The sequence below is a fragment of the Penicillium cosmopolitanum genome (genome assembly GCF_028827165.1).
Source record: "Penicillium cosmopolitanum strain IBT 29677 chromosome Unknown utg000003l:1.0-3747932.0:1.0-3751027.0, whole genome shotgun sequence".
In the NCBI taxonomy this organism is placed as follows: Eukaryota; Fungi; Ascomycota; class Eurotiomycetes; order Eurotiales; family Aspergillaceae; genus Penicillium; species Penicillium cosmopolitanum.
This window is the reverse complement of record NW_026622673.1, coordinates 2,678,337-2,700,170: the sequence shown is the minus strand read 5'-3', so window position 1 is coordinate 2,700,170 and position 21,834 is coordinate 2,678,337. Positions and strand designations below refer to the sequence as shown.

Genomic DNA, 21,834 nt, shown 5'->3' with positions numbered 1-21,834 from the left:
ATGGCTCGTGGACTCGGGAAAGCTCGCGAATATGATTATTCCAACGTCGGAACCGCAGGAAGGTAAGTTGTTCCTTTCTCGACAATTGCGCGCGCGAAACTATACTCTGATGCTGATGCGACCCCCAGGCGCACTGGACTTACCCTGAAAGAGGGCCGACGCGACGAACATGGAATGGAAGAAGTCGATGGATTGTTCTCATCTCCCGAGAAATCGCCCGATAAGATGAATGGCTTCGAAGACGATGTTGAAGATTCTATTGGCTCTGATATGTCTATTGAGGATGGTGAGTAAAACACACCACAACACAACACAGCCCTCGCCCCTCGCGAATTGTGTAACACCCCGAGCTATGTGCTTATATCGCATTTCAATATCCAGATAATGCGCCGGGCCCTATGCACTTTCTCAATGCCTCCAATCGATCGCAAAACTTACCACCACCGTCGCAATCACCAGTCAAAGGCTCCTCCCGAAATATCCGGAGGTCTCCAGTAGTGCAATCCTCTCCAGAGCCTGAGCAAGACTTTTCCAGTCCTTCTGAGGGCAGAAGTCTAGTCGCTACAAACGGCAATCTGCGAGGAGACCCATCTCCTCTGAGCGCCCGCTCGGTCAACGCTGGCCCGAAGAAGGGAAAGAACAACTTGCAGAAAGCCAGGGCGCTCCCCGAAACCACCGAATTTTCCGACGAAGAGAATGACGAAAATACATCATTTGCCATCCAAGATGATGTTGAGAACAGCTTTGATCATGGCAACGACACTGTGATCCAGGACGAGATCCTAGAACCCATCGAAGAAGATTTGGACGACTCGGACAGCGACCATGCAGACGCCCCAGAAGAGCCACGACAAGCCGAAAAAGCAACCAAGCCGACGAAGAAGGGACCTGCAGCCAAAACTACCAACAACGGCAAAGGCAAATCGGCCGCTGGTCGGCCAGGTAGACCGCCGAAGGCTGCTCGCGCTGCTGACGAGGAAACCCCCGAGGCTAGACCGGCCAAGAAACAGAGAGTATCGAAGGAAGCTCAACCACAAGAACCACTGGACCCGGAATTGGACCGAGTTGTGGAGAATTACTCCCAACGTTCAGGTCCCTTGAAGGGCCGCAGTCTGTATATCCTAAAGCGCGAGAACCCAACCGAGGATGTCTCCACCCACACTCGCTCAGGGCGAGTCTCTGTCAGACCTCTTGCTTACTGGCGCAATGAACGCTGTGTGTACGGCGATGGAGAAGCCGCAGAGGGCCAGCGGTACCCGCTCTCTACTATCAAGGAAATCATCCGCACAGAAGAGCAAGAACCGGAGAATAAGGGCAAAGGCAAGCGTGGTAAAAAGTCCAAGTCAAGCAGGTCCAAAAAGCGAAAGGAAGACTTTTCAGACGAAGAAGACGAAAATATGGACGAATGGGAGACGCAGGGCGGTATTCTTCATGGCATTGTACCGAAATGGGATCCTATTGGAGGCACCACAGAAGATGTCACAGGTAAGAGAGAAGCCGACCGCAACACACTATTTGTACAATCTCTAACCAGTCCTTATCATAGACACTATTGCTTACGCCCCCTCTGGTATTCAAACGAAGGGCGTCAAGGGATCTACGTTCAAATTTGCCAAATTACTCAGTTCTTCCTTCATTGGATCGGGTGTTCTTGACCTGCCACCAGACAGTTTAAAGAAACCCAAAAATTCGAAAAAGATGCACATGGTATTTTACGTCTGCAATGGTCGTGTCCAAGTGGACGTTTCTGGAGTCCAATTCAGCGCAGGCAAAGGCTGTGTTTTCCAGGTCCCCCAAGGTGAGTGGCACTCAAGGATCCCAGCACGAAAACCTTACCCTTGTAACATAACTAACAACGGATTGACAGGCAACGTGTACAGCTTCGCGAATCCCTATGAGAAAGATGTAAGACTTTTCTTTACACAAGGTTGTGTCCCTGATGAGGATTCCGAGGAGGACTCTGGAACTACATCCCAAGCCGTTGAGCAAGGCAACTCTGATGGCGAAACCGAAGCCGAAGCCGGCCCATCTAAGCCCAAGCCCAAAGCCAAGCCTGCAGCCGCTCGAGGTCGCAAGGGTAAGCAGAAAGCTGGGAATTAAATACTATCTTGGCTATTTCCATTTTGCCATTGATTCTACTTCATGTCGGTGTTGAACGCGTCACGATACCTCCTCTGTTTGATTTTATTTTTGTGTCTTTTCTAGCGATATGTGTTGTTCTGTAATTGCTAGGCCCGGATGTCGGTTTTATCCCAATTTTTCCCCCTCAATCTATTCTACTGTCTCTTATAATTGGCGATGAGTAGCCTCGTCGAGGGATTGAGTAGAGTAGAGGAAAGCAGAGTAAGAATTAGAAATTCATTCACAAACATGTCTAATAATATTCATTTCCATGCGTTCTGCATCACATCACATTGCGTCTCACACGTCAACTTGAAGATTTAGATTTTAAATCTCCTCCATCAAGTCATCAAGCTCATCATCCAGATCCAGAGGAGGAAAATCTCCAATCTGAACCTTGTCAGGCTTAACAAACGCACCCCTCTTGTCCAGACATTCAAAGTACCTCTTTCCACCAACACTACCATCATTCTTACCCGTTGGCTCATCCAACTCAATACCAACCCAGATAGGCTGTAGGTCCGCAGGAAGCTCACCCTCACGCTCCAGCTCACGACCCGGTCCAGTAACAGGAATGGCCGGAACGGGTCCTACAAATCGAACTGTTCCTCGGCGAATATGCGGCGGGGACGATGGGAGGATGATAGCGCGGGCATCAACGGCAATTCCTACACACACGCCAAAAAAGGTCAATTGGAACTAGAACACTGGCCTGACTTGCTTGTCGGCATATTGGTATTGGACAAGGCAAGGTCTTGCGGCCTGTCTCGCATAGCATAGCATAGCATACCTTTAGTAGAAATTTCACTCTGATCCTTCTCCACTTGCTTGCGCAATGCCTCTTCAGGTGAAAGGGCATTAGGGTCGAAGCGGCCTAGCTTTTGGTTCTTTTTCCAGGCAAGTACCGAGTTCGGGAGAGACTCGTATGTCTCACTGGGTAATTCGTACTTTTCGACTGAGGAGAGATCAGTGTAGTTAGGTCTCATGGACTGTGGGCGAGAGTCGTGGACCTAAATGATAGCAAATGAGTTATGTTAATATGAATAAATTCCAGATCCCGCAGCATAGCGGAGTTAAAAAATCAGGTTGAAGCTGAAGTTGATGGGCGACAACGAAGCGGAGAAGTGCCTACCTCAATCTCGCACCCCTTCACCAGACCCCATTCATCAATCCGTCGGTCCTCGCCCTCCATCCATTGAACAGGACGTCCGGGGACTTTGATGCGGAGACTTTGGAAGCCTGGCGGGACACCGGTCATAGTCTCAAGTTTTCCTTTGAGCTGGTTCACGGTCCAGGTTGGGGTGACCCGACGCTCGTTGAGGAATCTGGGCTCTGCATCGGCGCCCCGGGCCGCGGATGCAGATGCAGCCGTGATAACGACAGAGATATCTGTCGGGGTAGGCTGGAATGCCATTTTGACTGCTGCACTGGGCGGGTTTGATTTGATTTGATTTGATTCGATAGATGTGATCTAAATGGGCAAGGTTAGCTCTGTCTGGCCTGATTAATGTTCACATTGTACGGAGATGAGAAGTAGAAAGACTACCTCCCAGAGTAGATAGGCTGATAAAATGTGGAGGAAGTGTCTCTATCTTCATCTTAGAGACACCCCCTATCCAATTCGGACATTTTGATATTGCCTTTCTGGGGGACGCAGATCTAACTTCCCCACAGATCTCACAGGGGCCGGGTGAAATGTTGGACAAAGATCTTGTATGCTCATCACCAGGCAGGGTATCCCTGGCCTGAAACAAAGCAAGGGGAGAAGGAAAACTAGTACTCACATTTCCAGGTGCGAGACAAGCGATGGGCTCCTGAAATGTGCTGCCGACGGGTTCACCAAGTGGATAATACTGCTTAGTCATACATCGTCTAACTGAACTGAATTTCAACTTCGACTGCAGAACTCGCTGTTTGATGTGAGATTAAATGTTTGAAAGATTTACTGAAAGCGGGAACTCTTTCCTGCGGAATGAGTTTAGGCTTTGGCCGGGCCAGTAATCTCCGGCGCCTTTTCCCTTGTGTTTTATGTTTTATGTTTCTATTAAGTTCTCTTACAGAGCGGATCCTTTGGCACTACCTACGAGTACTCGTATATTGTCCGAGTGGATACTTGCCAGTCACGTGAATTCTCGCTTGGGTTCAACTTCAACGCCGCCATCGTGCCATCAGCAAACATCAAATCAAACACTCAAACCAAACCTGATATCATATCATTCCCACGATGGCCGACGAGTATGAACAAAATCATGTACATGAAGTGTATCAGCAGATTGCTGGACACTTCTCCGCAACCCGTTTCAAGGTAAGTGAAACGAAACACTTAAGGAATGGCGCACCCCGCCAACCTCAACCAACCCCTCAACTAATCAGTTTGGGATTAAACATGATGACAGGCCTGGCCCATCGTGGAACAATTTCTTCAGGCGCAGTCTCCCGGGTCTGTTGGTCTGGACGTAGGATGTGGCAATGGGAAGAATTTGACCGTCAATAAGGATGTCTTTATAGTGGCTTCGGATAGGTACGTTTTTTTTTAAGTTATTTTGAAAAGTTTTGGAAGAATACTTTGGTATGGATGAGTTTGAGGGGTCATATATCATCTGCGTTGCTTGTTCTATACTTTGTATAAATTGAATTTTCTAGTTTGGTTTTTTGCTTTTTTTGTTGGGTTTTGGGGTTGTTATTTCTTTTTTGACTTGTTTTTTTTCTCTTCTTGTTTTCTTTGAAATTGTATGCGATGATATGATAATCCCCCATTCCCATTCCCATTCCCATTGCTCCTTTTCCATTTCCTTTCCCTTTGCCCAAAAACCCGATCTCAATCTCGATCTGGTCTGACTCGCGCTGCCGCAGATCGGAAAACCTGGCGCGAATTGCAATGCAGCATCAGCCCCATTCCACCGTGGTGGCTGACATTCTCCAGCTCCCGCATCGGGACGCCTTCTTTGACTTTGCAATTTCCATCGCAGTGGTTCACCACATGTCGACTCCAGAGCGGCGAGTCGAGGCAGTTGCCGAGATATTGCGAACTGTAAAACCGGGCTCGGGGACGGAACCAGGAGGGAAATTCCTGGTTTATGCCTGGGCGCTGGAGCAAAAGGATAGTCGTCGCGGTTGGGATAAAGGTGATCCCCAAGATATCATGGTTCCTTGGGTTCGAAAGTCCAAGTCGGATCAAGGGCAAGAGCAGACCTTCCATCGGTACTATCATCTGTATGAGGAAGGGGAGCTAGAGCGCGATATCGAGCAAGCCGGTGGACAGGTTTTGGAGTCGGGGTATGAGAAGGATAATTGGTGGGCTATTGCGACGCCCAAGCCCAAACCCAAACCCGCATCCTGAATGAAATCCCAGTCACATTGTTGTTTCGAAGAACCAGCCTCGAAAAGATCGTCATCAACATGCAACGTGGGATGTCGCGGGGGAACGGGGCGGGGGAGAAAGCGCCGCGCCGACAACGGCTCCCCCCTCCAAATCAAAGTGAAAAGGAAAGAAAAAAAAAAAGGAACAGTTCGGCGCAAAAGAGGGGGGGGGGGAGAAATTCTCTATGCAATTCATGGCCTCCCACAAATCACGGTATACCTCCAGCCGGCGCTATGCAATTCGTATCAATCAAAAAAAAAAAGAAGCACAAAGGAAAGCCGTTCAGGCATGATCGTCAAGTTCATCCTAGGGCAGGGTTCGTGGGGGCATTCCCAGATGAGGACCCATGAGACCCGGCGGGGGGATGGCCATCTCTGATGGTCGTCCGATTCCATAATACTCTCTTGGCGGGGGCGGGGCAGGTGGTGCATATGCGGGCACACCGGCGGTCAGCTCTTCGAGGGAAGGCAGTTGAGGTGGCATGCCGGGAGGATGACCGGGGATAGCGCGTGAGAGGGAAGTCTTTCGTGGTCGGGATAGAGAGGTACTCGCTCGACGAGTTCTGGTGGTGGGGGGATCAATGGCAGTGCTGGACAAGGAAAATGGCACCACGCCTGCGCGGCGGGCCATTTCCTGCTCTCCTAGTTGCCAGTGCATGGCTTCCGCTGCACGCCATGGGATGGCCATTTCCTCCGCGACCTTAGACCACATTTCCGCCTTGAATCTATTCGACTGTTAGCTGTTTTTTTTCTTCTCTATCCCCAACTGGATTACCCCAACCCATCCCATTCTGATGGTGTCAAGTGTGTTTCTCTCTCTCTTACCGTTCGTACAGCCTTGCCAGCTTGTTCTTCTTATCTTCATCCCACTCGCTCCTGCGCTCAAGGTAGTTCTGATAGTGAAGACGACAACTAATCGCGCTGCGGCCAGGCAGTCGCTTGCTGATATCCTCCCACTTCATCCCGCTGCCCCGCAGCTCGATGATAAGGGCGTCCTCCTCGGGAGACCATTTGGATTGCTTCTTAGCCGGTGACTCAGCCGTGTGCGCAGGTTGCAACCGCTTTGCCGATCCTGTTGGACCGGTCTTGATCAGCGGTGGTGGGATCACGCTGGGAGATGGGCCTGTCAAGACCGGAGGTAGCCCCGAGAGCCCCGAGAGGGATCTGGGTGGATAGAGAGACGTAGGAATGCCCGGGGCTTCATCCTCATCTTGGGGCTTGAGTAGCAGTGAGATATCCACTTTGGCGGGCGGCAAGATAGGCCGATGTTGTAACGCAATCATATGCGCGATGGGGGGGAAGGTCGGGTCTTGAGGTGTTGGAGTAGATAGAAAATAAACCCCCCTCCAAAAACGATAGGTGAGGGGGGAGGGAGAGAGAGGAGAGAGAAGGAAAAAGAAGAGAGAGAGAAAAAGAAGGGAGTAGATAAAGAGAGGAGACGAGGAAATAAAGGCAAGAAGGCGAAAGATGAAGATGAAGCTCGTGACAAGTCTAGATGACGACAGAGTTCTGGCTTGCAGAGGTACTGGCAGGGGCGATGTATATCTCTATTTTTGCTAGACGAGGCAGTCTGTGATGATCACCACGAGGATCCACGTTCAAAAAGCTCCGGGCTCGAGCAGAAACTCAAAAAGAGACACGGTCTCGTGCAACGAATGGTGAGGTCAGAGGTAAAGCCGTTAAGAGGCGCGCGGCAGAATGACGGCTGAAGAGTACCGTGGAAGACGAGTGGAAGGAAAAGAAAAAAGGCGGCTCGAGAAGGTTCGAAAAGAGTTCAGGTGTGTAGACAAGATCAAAAGATGGAGATGTGAGGATGAAAAGGGCGTGGGAGAAGAGAAGAGAAGAGGAAAAGGGAAAGCATCAGGAAAGAGTCCAGAACGTGAAGATGAAACCAGATGTCGATTGGCAATGACAGCTAAAAGCCGGGATGGAGTAAGGAAGAGAGAGAGAGTAGTTAGACTATGGTACTGTATGGTAAATCAAATAAGGGTATAGGGAATAATAATATTGTGTATTATTTTTATTATTTTTATTTTTATTTGATTAAAAGGGAAATTAAAAAGGAAAAAACCCCCCCCCAAAGAATCCCAAAGAATCAGCAAAGCAGAGCCACAATATCCCCGATCCACTCAGCTCTGCTGCTTTTAATTAAAGATGCTGAGCGGTCAAACCCTTCTTCTTGTTTCCAGTTCCAGTCTTTCCCCTCTTTCAACCGTTTATGACATCGAACACCTTGTTTACTATTGACTGTTTACCTTCTTCCCTTCCCCCCTCCTTTTAGTGAAAACAACGAAAAGGAGAAAAAGGAGAAAAAGGAGAAACACAGACTATCTCTGTATGGTGCCTGACGAACATCCCATCCCATCCATACCTTTGGGTACATACTCGTACAGAGAGCCTGGTCAATCCACTCCATCACATCTCCTGGCTAGAACTCGTCTTCTTCCCCCGGTAGAAGACTCCTGGACCCGCATCATCCTGAAATGAGATGAGGATGCGTAACGGACACTTTAAAGGCCGCACTGGCCAGTCACAACGGGCGCCACGGACAGCGCCGGCCCAGGCGCTAACCCGCCCTAATGCCATGCCGTTGCGACTAAAACCCTCGCAGGACCCAGATCGCAGGCTAACGGCGCTCCACTAGAACTAACGCAGAATGGCCCATTGCTGAGGCCCATTTCTTGCCAGGATCTGGGGTCTTGCGCGTCAGTTCAAGTCAAGTTCACGTTCCCAGTCCCACCATCCGTTGCCTTTTTTTTTTTTTTTTTTTCATTTCCTTTTTTCCCTTTTGCCCAAGCAGCCCCGAGCGGAGCGGTTTGCAGCCTCAGTTTCCGTGTGACCACTCGGGGATTTTTGCTGAGGGCTTGGCAGTTTGTATGTATCCGCACAGGCACTTCTCCCGTACGTAGTGTTTGGTCCACCAGCCACCAGCCACCAGCAACACCCCCCCCTCCCCTCCAGTTGATCCTGTGGATCCCTTCCCATTTCCCGGTTCAAACAAGCAGGGACTTTTGTTCGTCTGAGTAGTTAGTACTACCTTAACTCCAACTGCGACTGTACATAACTATGTACCAATGGAAGGGAGTAGTACTCACTAATGTGACCACTCGTGCTTACCTAGGTCATGACTAGCTGAAGGCTATTCTCTAGCTACAAGCTATATAGTTAAGAACTATAGCTACTCGTACTAGTTCCCTAGCTTCCCAGCTAACCTCGCCAGAAAACTAAAGAAAACTAAAGCTGAAGAGCTGTATGCTGTAACAAGCTGTACACTGCAGCTCTGTACCCAGCCCTGTTCTCAACAAATCCGATCGCATCGAAAGGGCAGTTCTTCCAGAACTTCCCTTCCCCCTCCTCCCCCCTCATCCGACTCGCACCGTTCGCAGCAGCTCGCCCGGTGACACGGCGTCGCCATGAATTCATGGAGGGGCCAGACCCGCGCGAAATTAGAGCGGGAAAGGTCTAGAATCATAACCTGAGTGTCCATACTCAGTAGAGTACGAGTTACCCGTATAATCTAATCACAGGTAATAACAATAACCGTGGCCGCGTCGCCCCCACATCCACATCGAAAGAGAAAACGAGAGAGGCAAAAAGAAAAGAAAAAAAAAAGAGGAGTCGCGAAATTGCACAGAGATTACAAAGGGCCGAAGCCATCCCGAGGGAAATGAGATTTCGTCCCGATACTCGTAAATCGCAATCACAATCCAGGGACCAGTCCATCTTTCTACACGAGAACGAGGTGTAGCCCAGCCGAGGCTAAGGTCTCAGAATGTGGACTGTGGACGCAAAAGAAGGCACAGAAGAAGGAAATGCTACCGAACCGCACTTTACGAAGGGAACGACGGGGCTGCCCTTTTGGCGCGTTCCCACCAGATTAAGGGACCGGTGGGTCTCATCCGCCCTACACTGGCGAAATTGAAATTGCTTGAATTAAACTGGTTGGTACGATAGTCCGAGTACTCGTAAACTGGGAAGATGGGCAAGTATGATTCAATCCAATTTTATTCTCATCACTAACTGTGCTAACTACTCCAACTCCACAGGCAAGGTACGAGACTAGAGTAACGGCAGTATGTACCGCGCCCGCATACCACTACCCATACCCATACCATATGACGATAATACCATAATGCAGCCTCCCATTTATTCTCCGTGATTGGGTCGATGCATGCTGCACGCCTAGCACGAGCCCCAAGTGGCAAAGCCACCGATGCTCAATGCTCTTAGGCTCTCAGGCTCTCTCCTCTCTCGCTCGCTCTCACCTCAGAGATGCACACAAAGTGGCGGTGGAGAAAAAAAAAATTATAAATAAATTGGCAAAAAGCAAAATAGACAACACTTGCATCGGGACAAAGCACAGCGCCAACTCAGTCCTGCAGGTTCTTCACAAGTGCTCGAACACGAGTTCCTCGCCAACGCCAACGCCAACGCCATACGGCTCCCCGAGCAACGCCGATTCCTAGTACGATACTTCGTACATACATATTTACTGCTCTCCCGGTGTGCTCCGCTTTATTCGTACATACCTACTCGTAGACCTTTGTCTTTAACTTTACCTTTACCTACAGTACGCTTAGCTTACATGCCTACTGCTACTGCTGCTGTGCGTGGACGATCCGTTCAGTTGCCTGAAACATTCGGTTAGTCCATGCGAAGATCAGCGGCATATCAATTACATAGATCATACTGTACATCGGTCGAGAGGAGAAGATCATAATTATATGTAGACAATCATAATCATAATTACTGTATAATTCAATTATGGTGTTGGTGGTTGGTTCTCTCCTGAGTCCACCCCTATTCCTATTCCCACTCCCTCCATCCCTGCCCCAAGGGGGAGAGATATCGAAGCGGGAGAAAGCGTGCGATGATGCGGGTCGGAAGGACGGGTAATGGGTATGGATATGGATATGGGGGATATGAGGGGAGGGAAAGGGTAGGAGGGGTGGGAACAAAGAGAGAGGAGAGAGAGGGGGTTTGAGCCAATGCCGTCCGGCATCGACGGCGTCGTAGATTTCATGCTTGTACGGAGTACAGATGGGGCGCGTTAGGAAAAAAAAAATGGGGCAACGGCCGCGCCCAAAGCTCCAGTCTGGTCCGAAGCGAGGACGATCCGTGACGATCCCGTCTGTTCTGCTTGACTTGACTCAGGTGGACTTGAGTTGGCTTGGCTTGAATTCGGGTTTTGGATCGACTCGATTCGATTCGAGTGCTCAACTGCTTTCACGGGAGGAGGTTACCAAGACGGGAGGGATGAGGGGTGAACATGGGACATGGGACATAGGACATAAGACATCTAAATGGACAAGCTCTCATCTTGTGACGGTATGCAGGGGTTTCCAACAGGGAAAAGGGACAAAGAGCTCGTCCTTTTCACACGTGAAGCTTGCGGGATGGCACCTTGGAGCGTTACCATCACCAGTTAAAGTCAAGTCTAGGTCTAATTTGAGGTGTATCCATTCTCTCACCAGACACGCCAGGCTAGAGATACTCCCTACACGAGCCAAGGACGACCGAGTGGGGAGGGGAAACGTTGGATCATCGCGACTATGACACAAGTGGAAATGGCCGAAAGAGCTGGTGGCGGGTTTTCCACTTCTTCTATTTATTGCATAGAGTGATCGCCCTAAATGTCCGACACATCCACCGGGGACCCGGTTTTTCGCCTGACACTTCATTTCCTGGCTGTTTCATGGCTGGCACTTTACTTTTCTCTCTCTCAATCTATTTCGATCATCAATGCCGAGAGGACCCATCGATCTGGCGGTTCGACCCCATTCTTCCTACTATCCGTTACTTTATAGTAGTTTCCCGCCCTTGAAGAACCTGAAGGATTGTGGGAAATTTGACTTGTTAGAAAGAAGACCCCCCAAGACCCCCCCCCCCTCCCCATTTCACCCAGACCAGACCCGACGCGATTTCTCGGAAGGGCCGACAAGAACGGAGGGGGGTGAGGGTCCACTTAGATCATAGGCACCAGGTGGCAGAGCTGAAAAGTGGCGCCCAACCGTTTGACGGGGCAGTGTCCTCAGCGGTGGATCTTCGGTAGACGCGAAGAACGCTGCTGTCACTTTTGTGTACGAGTAAGGGGAAAAGGACTGCACGGATAGGGGGGGATGTAAAAAGGACGTATTTTAGTTTGTCTTGGGCGACCGTTTAATTTTGGACGTATCCAGCGATGATCCTGAGAGGATCCCAGGGGGGGTTGGTGGAGGAGGGGGGGGGGGGGGAAGCATACTCCGTCATGGAGGAGAGAAGAGAGGAGAGAGATGGGCTCTAGCAGGGAGCAGCAGAGACAAGATAGCTCGATGCAGCAGGATATGCAGCTCGGTCTAAAGACTCGGCCGGATCTCGCGACATACGATCGAACGACCAATCACCCCTGAGGCAGTCCTTTCGTCAGGCCTACTCTCTTCGCACTCCACTCAGGAGGGCCAACCTGAAACATCTGGCCTTGTGGGGAATCCTCGCTGGGAAATAAGTAGCTGCTGTGGCTAGGAACCGGTTCATGGCTGACGGTCGGGACCAGGGTTGCCTGGGTAAAGTCTTGGTACGGCTTGTTCTCACATTCCGTGGGTTGTGCTGATGGATTAGCCTTGGTCTAGCTTGTCTGTTGGCTTTTGGACAGGGTTGGTCCTGGCGGCGACGACCGTTGGGCCTGCCAGTTTGAGGAACTGAAGTCGTCGATCCCGTTGGTGACAGTCGATGCCTCACATTCGATGGGTCGAGACTTTCCTTCTCCATCAAAAACAGAAACATCCATAATTTAAGGAGTCGGGGGGGGAGGAGGGCGGTCGTCTTGGTTCTAGGCTCTCTCGTGCTCCTCGGGAGCTTCTGGACCATTGCGGAGTCTGTTGATCGTCATTCACGGGGCTCCCTCCAAACCAGGGTTCGGAGTGACAGCCCCCACTGAGAGGAGAATTTCAAGGCAAATTTGACAGGTTCGAACTGGGCTGGACCATTGGATGCTCGTGTGCCTGGTCCCTGGGTTGAGTGGCGTCCATGACAGGCGAGGTGAGAACTGTACGGAGTACATAGAGTATTGTTAGGTGGAGGGGGAGAGACAGAGACAGAGACAGAAAAAAATGAGTCTGTGGGGACTGTTGAGATATGGGTCTTGCGAAAGACACAATTTTGTGATAGAATACTAATTCTTTCAGTCAGTCTGCCCTTGAGTCCTTTCTTTCATTTGTACGGAGGATCTGTGTTAAGAAGAGAATTCTTTGTGCAGAGTATCATACTGCCAGTGGTCACACCTCACGCTCTACCCCAATAGGCATAAATCAGAACTATAGAACGATAACTCTCTTTGTATAATGACCCATTCCACCACCAAGACACTCGTAGAAACCCCGAATTCTTTCTACTGGCAGATTCTTCCATCCTTCTTTGACGATGAAAGAAACTGAGGAGACACCCCATTGGGTGGTCCTTGGATGGTCACATCGAGGCTTTGATGCCAACAAAGAAACCCGCCTTCGTTGAAAGTCATCGTTGGGAGTATTCAAAAGGCCAACATTTTCCCTTATGTGTCAAGAAACACAGGACTCTGGATTTCTCTTTTCTCTTTTCTCTTTCTCTTGAATCCGATCTAGAACCGCAACCTCTATCATGACTGATACACTTATCGGGGGTCGCGCGGCCTCTGCTCCGCTATTCGCAACTCCTCGCCCCGAGCCTATGGGACCACAACCTATACTGAATACCCCCGAAAAGATTGCGGCATCAGATAAAGAGCTTGCCAGGCTTCTTGCCGAGGTGAGAAAAGTTGGGGGTCGCACACGAAAGCAGAACAGGCGCTATACAGCTGTTTCAAGACGAGTGAGAAGACATCCATCAGCCTTAAAATCCATCTTACCAATCTAACAACCTTCTAGAGCCCCTTTGTCTCATTCTGGGATAGTTGGGTAGCCGAACAGACAAAAATCGGTATCCCGAACCCTGGAGACTTGTGCTATCGAAATGTGATTTTTCAACTATTCGCGCACTCCCCGGCCATAATTCATTGGGCGTGGTGGTACAGTAAGCATCACGTCCCAGAGGGGTATGTATGCGAGATGGGAGAGGAAGGAGCTGTGTGTAGACCCTGCCATCTGCATTCCTTCTTGAGCAGCTATTGGGATTCTCGGGAAGATGATGATCTTGACGCAAAGATTCAGACTCTGTGGGATTCAATTTTCAATAACTGGAAGGACGGAGATGGGAAGACGAAGGGTGGCCAGCAAGATCCCGCGGAATTCTTCATGGAAATGTACTACCAGATCTTGGAGGATGTCGCACCTGCATTGTAAGCTATCATCTTGGTGTCCTACTGGCTTGAAACAAAACAAAGCAAAACTAATCCGTGTCTTTTAGTCAAAATGATTATATGGAAATCTGTGACACTGACCTCGTCACCAGTCAACAGTGCAGGGGAGAGAAGTGCTGTACGGACACTACATATCAAAAGGAGTCCGGATGGCCTGTGTTGGCTATTCAGTTTGGCTCGAAGAGCAAGGTCAAGACCGTCGAGGAGGCTATTTTAGCACATCTAGACATGCAAACCCTCGCCGGGTCCTGCCACAAATGTAAATGCAAACAGATGCAGAAAGAATACATCTCCAAACCGTCTGAGATGTTCGTTGTCCAGCTCAACCGTACTGAAGAAGACGGAACGAAGATCGACAAAGCAATCGACTTTGAGGGCCACGTCAAAATCAAGGGAGAATATTTTGATCCCCGAATCGAGTCAGCGTCGAATCAGAATATCACTTATGAGCTGACCTCGGTAATCTTGCACTCTGGCTCCGACACCGACCACGGCCACTATACCATCATTGTCAAGGGTCGCACCAACAAATGGACCTTGATCGATGATGAAAAGGCAACTCCAATTGCGATTTCGACTTTCTGTAGATTGCCTCAAACTCAGAAGGATGCCTATCTCTTCGTATACACTCGATGCCCCAGGCAGCCGACTGAGGAGAGAATGATTCGACACCAGAAGATATACACCGTGGACAGAATTGAGAAGCGCCTACAGCGGAAAGTCGCCTCATTCCCGGATGAAAAGTTGGATTGGTCTGGTGTTTCTCGTCGACCTGAGAGCCCGCCCAAACACCAAGGTCGCTTTGGTACAATGGATATTACCTCTAGCCCGTCAGTCCAGTCAATTTCAATCAATACCACTTCGAACAGGTCGAGCTCAATTCAGACGACTCCAGCTGCGATGCGGGGAACAGTAGCAGCAACTGGGCAACCACCAGCAGCGCTTCCAGTAAGCTACGCAAGTCAGCCAACTCCAGCAAACTTGCCTGAGAAAGACCTCAAGGACCCTCCCATGGCCCATGAGAATTTCGAAATGCCTGCACACTGTGGAGCAGATTTCCCGGCACCCCAGAACAACAAGAAAGGTTTCCTTAGAGTTCAGTACATTGAGTACGAGGCTAGTAGTCAAAAGGATTCTGGTAGAATTTCATATGAGATTCCGCTGGACTTTGCTGTGCGAGGCTATCCAATTAACGTCAAGGAGAACCCAATGGAGACTCCCCTAAACTCGACACTAAATACGATTATTAAGGGCCAAAGGTCCAATGAGGATATTATGTCGGACTCGGATTAGATCTCTCTGGTCTGAAATTTCCAGTGCCAGGTTAAACCTACCACCTAGGCGTTGGATGGATTGCTCGAAAGTGGTCCACAAGATATATATATTGTCGAACATCGACTTCAAGATTCCGAATAACTTTTATTTCTCAAGTGCAACAATCTATTTTTTGATATTTTATCTCTAGCTATCTAGTATTATTAGTTTAATCGATTCAATATTTCTGTTTGCCAAATCAAATCCTCCATTTACTATATAGTACTGTAGCCGTGTCTCCCAAACGGGTTGCGCGTCCCGGACGTCTTCCGCCCTTCCACCACGACTCGAACACGCACACGCACGCCCAACGCGTGGAAACGGATACAAAAGAAGAAATAAAGCAAAAGCCATTCAACCAAACAGATGGACCTACCATCTAGCAGAAGCTTCATCGATCATTTGATCACAGAACTAGCTGGCTTCAAATCCCCAAGCGGGTCAGAACAGCTTCGAACCCAAGAAAGCTCTAACCCTCTGGCTAGTCTACCTGCAACACAACTAGCCAAAGTGAAACCAATCATTCTCACTCTACACTGCCTCTTCCCCAACGACTTCCTTCCAGCCCTTGACATCCTAGACCGGAAGCTTGTGCAGCGCCTTGTCCTTGTGCGCACAGAGGACCAAGACCAGGGCCAAAACCAAGACACGGCAGCAACCGTCCCTGACCAGGACCACGCCACAGTTGCAGATGGAAACACGACACAAACCACGGAAGATCCCCGAAACGGTCAAACTAGTACGGGCCCACCGGATGGCATTTTCCTAGTGACATCCGCATCAGCAGCCCCACGTCAAATAGCGGCAGCAGTAGCAGCAGCAACAGCAGCAGCAACAGCAATACCCGGAGGAGGAGGTTCAACGCCAACGCCAACAGCCACGCAAGACCCAGAAAAGGGCTACGAAGTACGTCTAAATGCGTGGAACTGCACATGCCCCACCTTCACCCTCTCGGCATTCAAAGATCTAGATTCTCGTCAGGGTTCTTCAACTACGACTAATATCGCCGAAACTCACCCGGAGATGGAGATCGAGGAGCTGCTGCATGCCAGTGACCGGGATGCGAATGCGAATGCACTGCCTGTTTATCCATTTGGTGGGACTCTCACCCGTGATACAGACAAGGAGTCTCCGCCGGCCTGCAAGCATATTCTCGCTTGTATACTGTTTGCTCGGTGTCCGGGTTTGTTTGGTCTGTCTGGGGATGGCAAACTGGTTTCTTTGGAGGAGATGGCTGGTTGGTGTGCTGGATGGGGTGGGTGAGGTGAGGTAAGGTGAGATTTTGACATGATAATCAAATCAAACCAACATCGAGACCCTCCCCCCCTCCCAATACAGTGTTGCCCTGCGTTTTGAGGCTGTTGCATGGAGTACTGATTTTTATCACGGCTGGGATATGCATAAGGCTTATGCGGGCGCGCCAAGTTGAGATGAGATGGCCAGACACGCTCAATCCTGCCAATCTCGCGATATACATCTGAGTGGTGTAGTCAAAGACAGACTCTAAAAGGTCTCGCTGAATGAGCTACGCGAGCCTTGATAAATGCCTTGGATGTGTTACATGTCCAAACTCATGTTTAATTTCAACATCACAATACTAGTATCCTGCCTAGGATCCAGGCCACTATGGAGGACATACCATGAAGGAGAAATGGGGAAATCTTTGAGCTACGCACTACTTTCGCCGCTCGCTCGCTATGGAGCATTCTTACGATGAATCCATTCAGGTTGCGGACGGAAGATGGATTGTCACCTGGTCATCATATCCTTGATTATCCGTACTATACACTGCAAAACCGCAGTTTCTGGTCATTTCATATTGACGGGCATCATTTCTCCGATAAAAAAAAGCACAAGTCTAAAAAAAAAGCCATTTTAGCTCTTCTTCTTGCTCTTCTCGGACGCATCTTGCTCCTCCTTCTGCTCGCCATTCACATCCCCACCAGTCTTCTTAGCATCCTTGTCACCCTTAGCGGCACTCGAATCCTGATCCCGCTTTGAGTCATTCTCCTCCTGCTGCTGTCTGTTTTGAATCTTGTTCTCGATCAGGTCGTGGAACGCTGTAATGGCACGGATCAGACTGCTGATATAAATGGCCATAAGCTGGTCATTTGTCTTGACGCTCATAGCACGCGCGAGCTCGCTGTTCTCGCCCTGAGACTCCTGCTGCTGCTGGCCGCTGATACTGGGTTGCTGGGCTGGGGTGCTCAGGTTGGGGAGGAGGTTGAAAACATCTTGGAGGTTTCCGAGAATTGCGTGGTTGATGGGGAGCTCGCCGTCGAGGACTTTCTGGAGGTATTGGCCGATATCGCGTAGTCGGAGGTGCAGCCCTTGCAAAGATTGTAGCTGTGAAGTGATACGAGTTGAAAGAGTGCCGACTGCGACGTCTCTGATATCTCGGAGTAGGTGCTCCACGCCAATCTCCTCGGCTTCCTCTGCCTCGATTATCGATGGGGTGTGTACGAATGTCTTCGAAGTAGTTGTGCCGTCCTGAATACGATTAAGAATATGGTTAGCTGTCAGATCTCCCAGAACTGGCGGCACCCAATTCCACCTCCACCTCCACGGAAACCACTCACATCCTTGATCTCATCCACAGCGAAGTATGCATCTGTCGGAACACCAACTTCCTTCGGCTGGACATCAACGATGACAAGCAAAGGGTTGGGGGTATATTTCTTAAAGAGCTCGTTGATCTCTAGATCCGAAGCGCGCAGCTTGGGGCCCGAGTGGTACCAACCAACCAGCTTCTCACGGGCATTGATCTTCTTGAACATGTCCCTCATCGACTCAACGAAGTTGTGATCGAGGAACCACACGGAAGGGTCCTTCTCATCCTCCTCAAACGGAACTAGATGGAACAAGGAGGGTCAGCTCTTAATTGCTTGCAACAGATGGCCGCAGCATCAACATCAACATCAACACCGAAGACTTACCTGCAAAGCTGTTGGATACGCGCACATTGCCACCCGAGTTTTCACCCAGCAGAACACCAACAACACGTTTCCGGGTGCCCTTGGCTGTCCGGCCGTAGTGATCGGCGACGGAGAGCAGGACTAACGGAGCAACCGTGACGGAACGGTTGACGAGGGATAGCGTGTCCGCCGTAGTGGCAGGCATGATGGAGAGATGTGGAACGAGATTTCAGAAAGGAGAAGAAGCTCGGGAGAAGGAGGGAGGAGGGGGTGATTGATTCAGGAGGGGGGTGTCTTTGAAACTGGATGGTTCGCAAAGCAGGACGATGACCGATGATGCTCCCAATGGTCGGAGAGCTTTGGGAGTGCGCCACACTGTATCAGCCACACCACTGCATCAGCCACACCACTGCATCAGCCACAAGCCACAATGGTGAGTTAGTCAGCGCTGCTGGTAGGCATTGTATTTTGCCGGGGAAATAAACTTGGGAGATTTAGAAATGATAAATTATAAGGGGAGTTACTAAGACATCTGGCATTAATTAACCAATTGCTACTGCTATATCAATTATTATAAACACTAGACTTTGTGCTGTTTATTAAATCCGGTTTGTTGTTGCGCATCGGCATACTACGTCGTTCACAGCCGCTCCGAACCTCGGGCGCTAAGATTCCTTTCCTTCCCTTCCGTTTCTCCATTTCTCCATTTACCCGTCTCTCTTCCTTTCCACCCGTACTCTTCGACTCCTCCTCTCCGCTCCTCTCCTCTCCCCCTTTCAATCACAATGGCTCCCATCACAGAAGAGGCCGTCGCCGGTCTGAAGGACACCATCAACAAGCTCGAGTCCCGGGTCGTCGACCTGGAGAGCCGCCTCGTCAATGGCGACAAGCCCAAGTCGGTCACCGAGCAGATGCGCATCATCCTGATGGGTCCCCCTGGTGCCGGTAAGCATTCGCGATAACTGAATTAACCCAATGGCTATTAACGTGTTGTCATAGGCAAGGGTACCCAGGCCCCCAACATCAAGGACAAGTACTGCGCGTGCCACCTGGTAAGTAGCCGATATCCGATGGTCTTCCGCCGTGCATATGCGAATTGTATTTGCTAATCGATGATTCTGTTTCTACTAGGCTACCGGAGACATGCTGCGTTCGCAGGTCGCTAAGAAGACCGACCTCGGCAAGGAGGCCAAGAAGATCATGGACCAGGGTGGTCTCGTTTCCGACGAGATCATGATTGGCATGATCAAGAGCGAGCTGGAGAACAACGCCGAGTGCAAGAACGGGTATGTGGACCCCAATTTGTTATTGTTTTCTTGCATAACACTGGCACTTGTTTTGCCCTTACATTTTACTTTACTTTTCCGACATTTCTGCGTCCATATCCGACAGACACAAGCAAGACAGAACTTAAACTAACGCGCATCCACAGTTTCATCCTGGACGGTTTCCCCCGAACTGTCGCCCAGGCCGAGCGTCTGGACGAGATGCTTCTCGCCCGCAAGCAGAAGCTCCAGCACGCCGTTGAGCTCCAGATCGACGACTCCCTCCTCGTCTCCCGTATCACTGGCCGTCTCGTCCACCCCGCCTCCGGCCGCTCTTACCACAAGATCTTCAACCCTCCCAAGAGCAACATGACCGACGATGTCACCGGCGAGCCCTTGATCCAGCGCTCCGACGACAACGCCGACACCCTGACCAAGCGTCTGGCTACCTACCACGCTCAAACCGCCCCCGTCTGCGAGTACTACAAGACCACCGGAATCTGGCGCGGTATTGACGCCAGCCAGGAGCCTGGCCAGGTCTGGAAGAGCCTTCTGGGTGTTTTCCAAAAGAACTAAATCTGAATCTAAATCTACTAAATGGGATTTGATTTGGTTTTGGGGAAAGACAAGCACAACGACAACAAAAGCTTTAACGAGTGAAGGTGCTAGGGACAAAAATACGGTGCCGACCTCATGTGCTGCGAGCCATTTTTCTTTTGTTTCGGTTTTGGTTGGTGAGCGCATATGGGGTTCGGACTGGTAGGATGTTCACATATAGACAGCTGAATAATAGTCCTTCGGGGCCATGTATAGTATGTGTACTTTTCTGTACTAACTACTGTACTGTTAACGGAAACAGCTTGATGTTGTTACATGCTTTGTAGGTGTAGTATTTCGCTGAGTAGGGTATCAGGTGCCGAATATGAACCATAAAGCATTCAATGGTTCATTTTCATTTTCATATTTCATTTCGTACTCGGTATGCCTCCGATGCATCTAGCTCAATCGATATAAGCTAGCTACTAGTTCAATCACAACTGCAACGGATACTCAACAGACTCAATCTTCTCCGGATAACTCAGACCACCCTGCCTCCTAACTTCATCCATAACCTCCATAATAGCAATACTCTCATCCCAAGACATCCCCTCACTCTCAAGCTTTCCATCCCTCAAACAACGAGCAACCTCATCAGCCTCCCAATACATCCCATGCCCACCAGCCGGAAACTCGCACACAACATCACGAACCTCACCCTTCCCAGAGCCCTTCTTAGGAATAACACGATACCGCACTGGTCGGAACGGATTTCCAAAAACCTGAATCTCGCCCAGAGTTCCCTGAATGCGAATATTCGCACCAGTGGTCCCCTCTTCATCGGGGTCACCCGCGACGCGAATATTGGTCATTGCGACGCCGTGCGATTGGTGCGGGTGGGCGCTGTTGGTGGGCGTGCTGGTTGGGAAGTTTAGTAGGATTGTTGTTGCTTCGTCTGCGCCTGTTAGGTGGTATGGTGTGATTTGGGAGAGGACGGTTGGTGGTTTGCGTTGTTCTTTCGGGAGGGTGTGGTAGAGGGTTTGGAAGACCCAGGTTAGGGAGTAGATGCCCACTGGAGGTCCGAGTTAGTTAGCCCGATATAACTTGCAATTGTAAAGACAAAAACGATTCCATAGCCTGTAGCCGGTAGTAATGGGATGGATATATTGCACTTACAATCCAAAAGAGCACCACCAGCCAAATCAGGATTAACCATACGATGTTCCGTACCCCATCTAGCCTCAACATCATCACTGAAACTGGTATCAGCGACAGTGCGAAGCACCTCACCAATCTCACCAGCCTTAATGCTCTCCCGAATCTGCACGCTGATCGGGAAATAGCGAGTCCAAACAGCCTCCATAAGGAAGAGATTCTTCTTTTGGGCAGTTTCGATCAAGATCTTTGTCTGGGCCGCGTTGACGGTAAATGCCTTCTCACAGAGGACGTTTTTGCCGGCGTTCAGGGCTAGCATGACGTTTTGATAATGGTGTGAGTGTGGGGTTGCGACGTAGACGACGTCGATGTTGGGGTCGGCGACCAGTTCCTCGTAGGAGGAGTATGCAGCGCATGGGGAAGGGATGTTGAGGTCTGAGATGAACTTTGTAGCTTTGTCTTTTGATGAGGATGAGGCTACTGCGAGGACTTTGTGGGAGACATCGGCGGCGTTGCGGGCTGCGGGGTCGAGGAGGAGGTCGCGGACGAATGCTGTGAAGTGTTAGATTGGACGGGATGAGGGCTTGGCTCTTAATTGTTGTATGGAGGGGAAATAGTACGTACTGCTCGCGATCCAGCCGGTAGCTGTTCAAATAAGAATTCATTAGCTGGTTGTTTTGTGCCGAAGATTGGGATGAGATGGACGTACCCAGGATACCCCATCGGACGGTGTGTGGTGCCATAGTGTTGATTGAATAGTTCAATGTTGATCTGCAGGGGAGAAGAAGGTGTTCAAGTTGCAACTAGGTACGGAGTATGAATTCCGGAGATATTTAAGGGTTGCAGGGTACGTGGG

General features: G+C 50.1%; 9 protein-coding genes across 9 annotated transcripts; 5 read left to right on the top strand and 4 right to left on the bottom strand.

The window, feature by feature from the left end:
* N7509_001068 (Cupin domain protein) lies at positions 1–2,100 on the top strand (the record flags this gene model as incomplete). Its single annotated transcript, XM_056625705.1, has 5 exons — positions 1–62; positions 129–286; positions 382–1,485; positions 1,535–1,798; positions 1,868–2,100. The coding sequence occupies 5 exons, from the start codon at positions 1–3 to the stop codon at positions 2,098–2,100; spliced, it is 1,821 nt and encodes a 606-aa protein (XP_056494287.1).
* Positions 2,101–2,448: 348 nt separating this feature from the next.
* On the bottom strand, positions 2,449–3,535 carry N7509_001067 (TBCB family protein; the record flags this gene model as incomplete). Its single annotated transcript, XM_056625704.1, has 3 exons — positions 2,449–2,789; positions 2,912–3,131; positions 3,254–3,535. The coding sequence occupies 3 exons, from the start codon at positions 3,533–3,535 to the stop codon at positions 2,449–2,451; spliced, it is 843 nt and encodes a 280-aa protein (XP_056494286.1).
* Positions 3,536–4,345: 810 nt separating this feature from the next.
* N7509_001066 (tRNA (carboxymethyluridine(34)-5-O)-methyltransferase) lies at positions 4,346–5,461 on the top strand (the record flags this gene model as incomplete). The annotated part of the gene is made up of 3 exons (XM_056625703.1): positions 4,346–4,426; positions 4,518–4,642; positions 4,975–5,461. The coding sequence occupies 3 exons, from the start codon at positions 4,346–4,348 to the stop codon at positions 5,459–5,461; spliced, it is 693 nt and encodes a 230-aa protein (XP_056494285.1).
* Positions 5,462–5,788: 327 nt separating this feature from the next.
* Positions 5,789–6,764, bottom strand: N7509_001065 (MYB DNA-binding domain protein; the record flags this gene model as incomplete). Its single annotated transcript, XM_056625702.1, has 2 exons — positions 5,789–6,206; positions 6,307–6,764. The coding sequence occupies 2 exons, from the start codon at positions 6,762–6,764 to the stop codon at positions 5,789–5,791; spliced, it is 876 nt and encodes a 291-aa protein (XP_056494284.1).
* Positions 6,765–13,095: 6,331 nt separating this feature from the next.
* Positions 13,096–15,085, top strand: N7509_001064 (ubiquitin carboxyl-terminal hydrolase; the record flags this gene model as incomplete). Its single annotated transcript, XM_056625701.1, has 4 exons — positions 13,096–13,242; positions 13,362–13,528; positions 13,598–13,771; positions 13,840–15,085. The coding sequence occupies 4 exons, from the start codon at positions 13,096–13,098 to the stop codon at positions 15,083–15,085; spliced, it is 1,734 nt and encodes a 577-aa protein (XP_056494283.1).
* A 387-nt stretch (positions 15,086–15,472) lies between these two features.
* On the top strand, positions 15,473–16,369 carry N7509_001063 (uncharacterized protein; the record flags this gene model as incomplete). Its single annotated transcript, XM_056625700.1, has 1 exon — positions 15,473–16,369. One exon carries the CDS (start codon positions 15,473–15,475, stop codon positions 16,367–16,369), a length of 897 nt encoding a protein of 298 aa, XP_056494282.1.
* A 612-nt stretch (positions 16,370–16,981) lies between these two features.
* rpn8 (proteasome regulatory particle lid subunit RPN8) lies at positions 16,982–18,226 on the bottom strand (the record flags this gene model as incomplete). Its single annotated transcript, XM_056625699.1, has 3 exons — positions 16,982–17,596; positions 17,686–17,957; positions 18,043–18,226. 3 exons carry the CDS (start codon positions 18,224–18,226, stop codon positions 16,982–16,984), a joined length of 1,071 nt encoding a protein of 356 aa, XP_056494281.1.
* Positions 18,227–18,806: 580 nt separating this feature from the next.
* Positions 18,807–19,862, top strand: adk1 (adenylate kinase ADK1; the record flags this gene model as incomplete). The annotated part of the gene is made up of 4 exons (XM_056625698.1): positions 18,807–18,966; positions 19,021–19,073; positions 19,153–19,307; positions 19,454–19,862. 4 exons carry the CDS (start codon positions 18,807–18,809, stop codon positions 19,860–19,862), a joined length of 777 nt encoding a protein of 258 aa, XP_056494280.1.
* A 455-nt stretch (positions 19,863–20,317) lies between these two features.
* On the bottom strand, positions 20,318–21,721 carry N7509_001060 (Gfo/Idh/MocA family protein; the record flags this gene model as incomplete). The annotated part of the gene is made up of 4 exons (XM_056625697.1): positions 20,318–20,895; positions 21,000–21,530; positions 21,603–21,623; positions 21,688–21,721. The coding sequence occupies 4 exons, from the start codon at positions 21,719–21,721 to the stop codon at positions 20,318–20,320; spliced, it is 1,164 nt and encodes a 387-aa protein (XP_056494279.1).
* Positions 21,722–21,834: the final 113 nt, after the last annotated feature.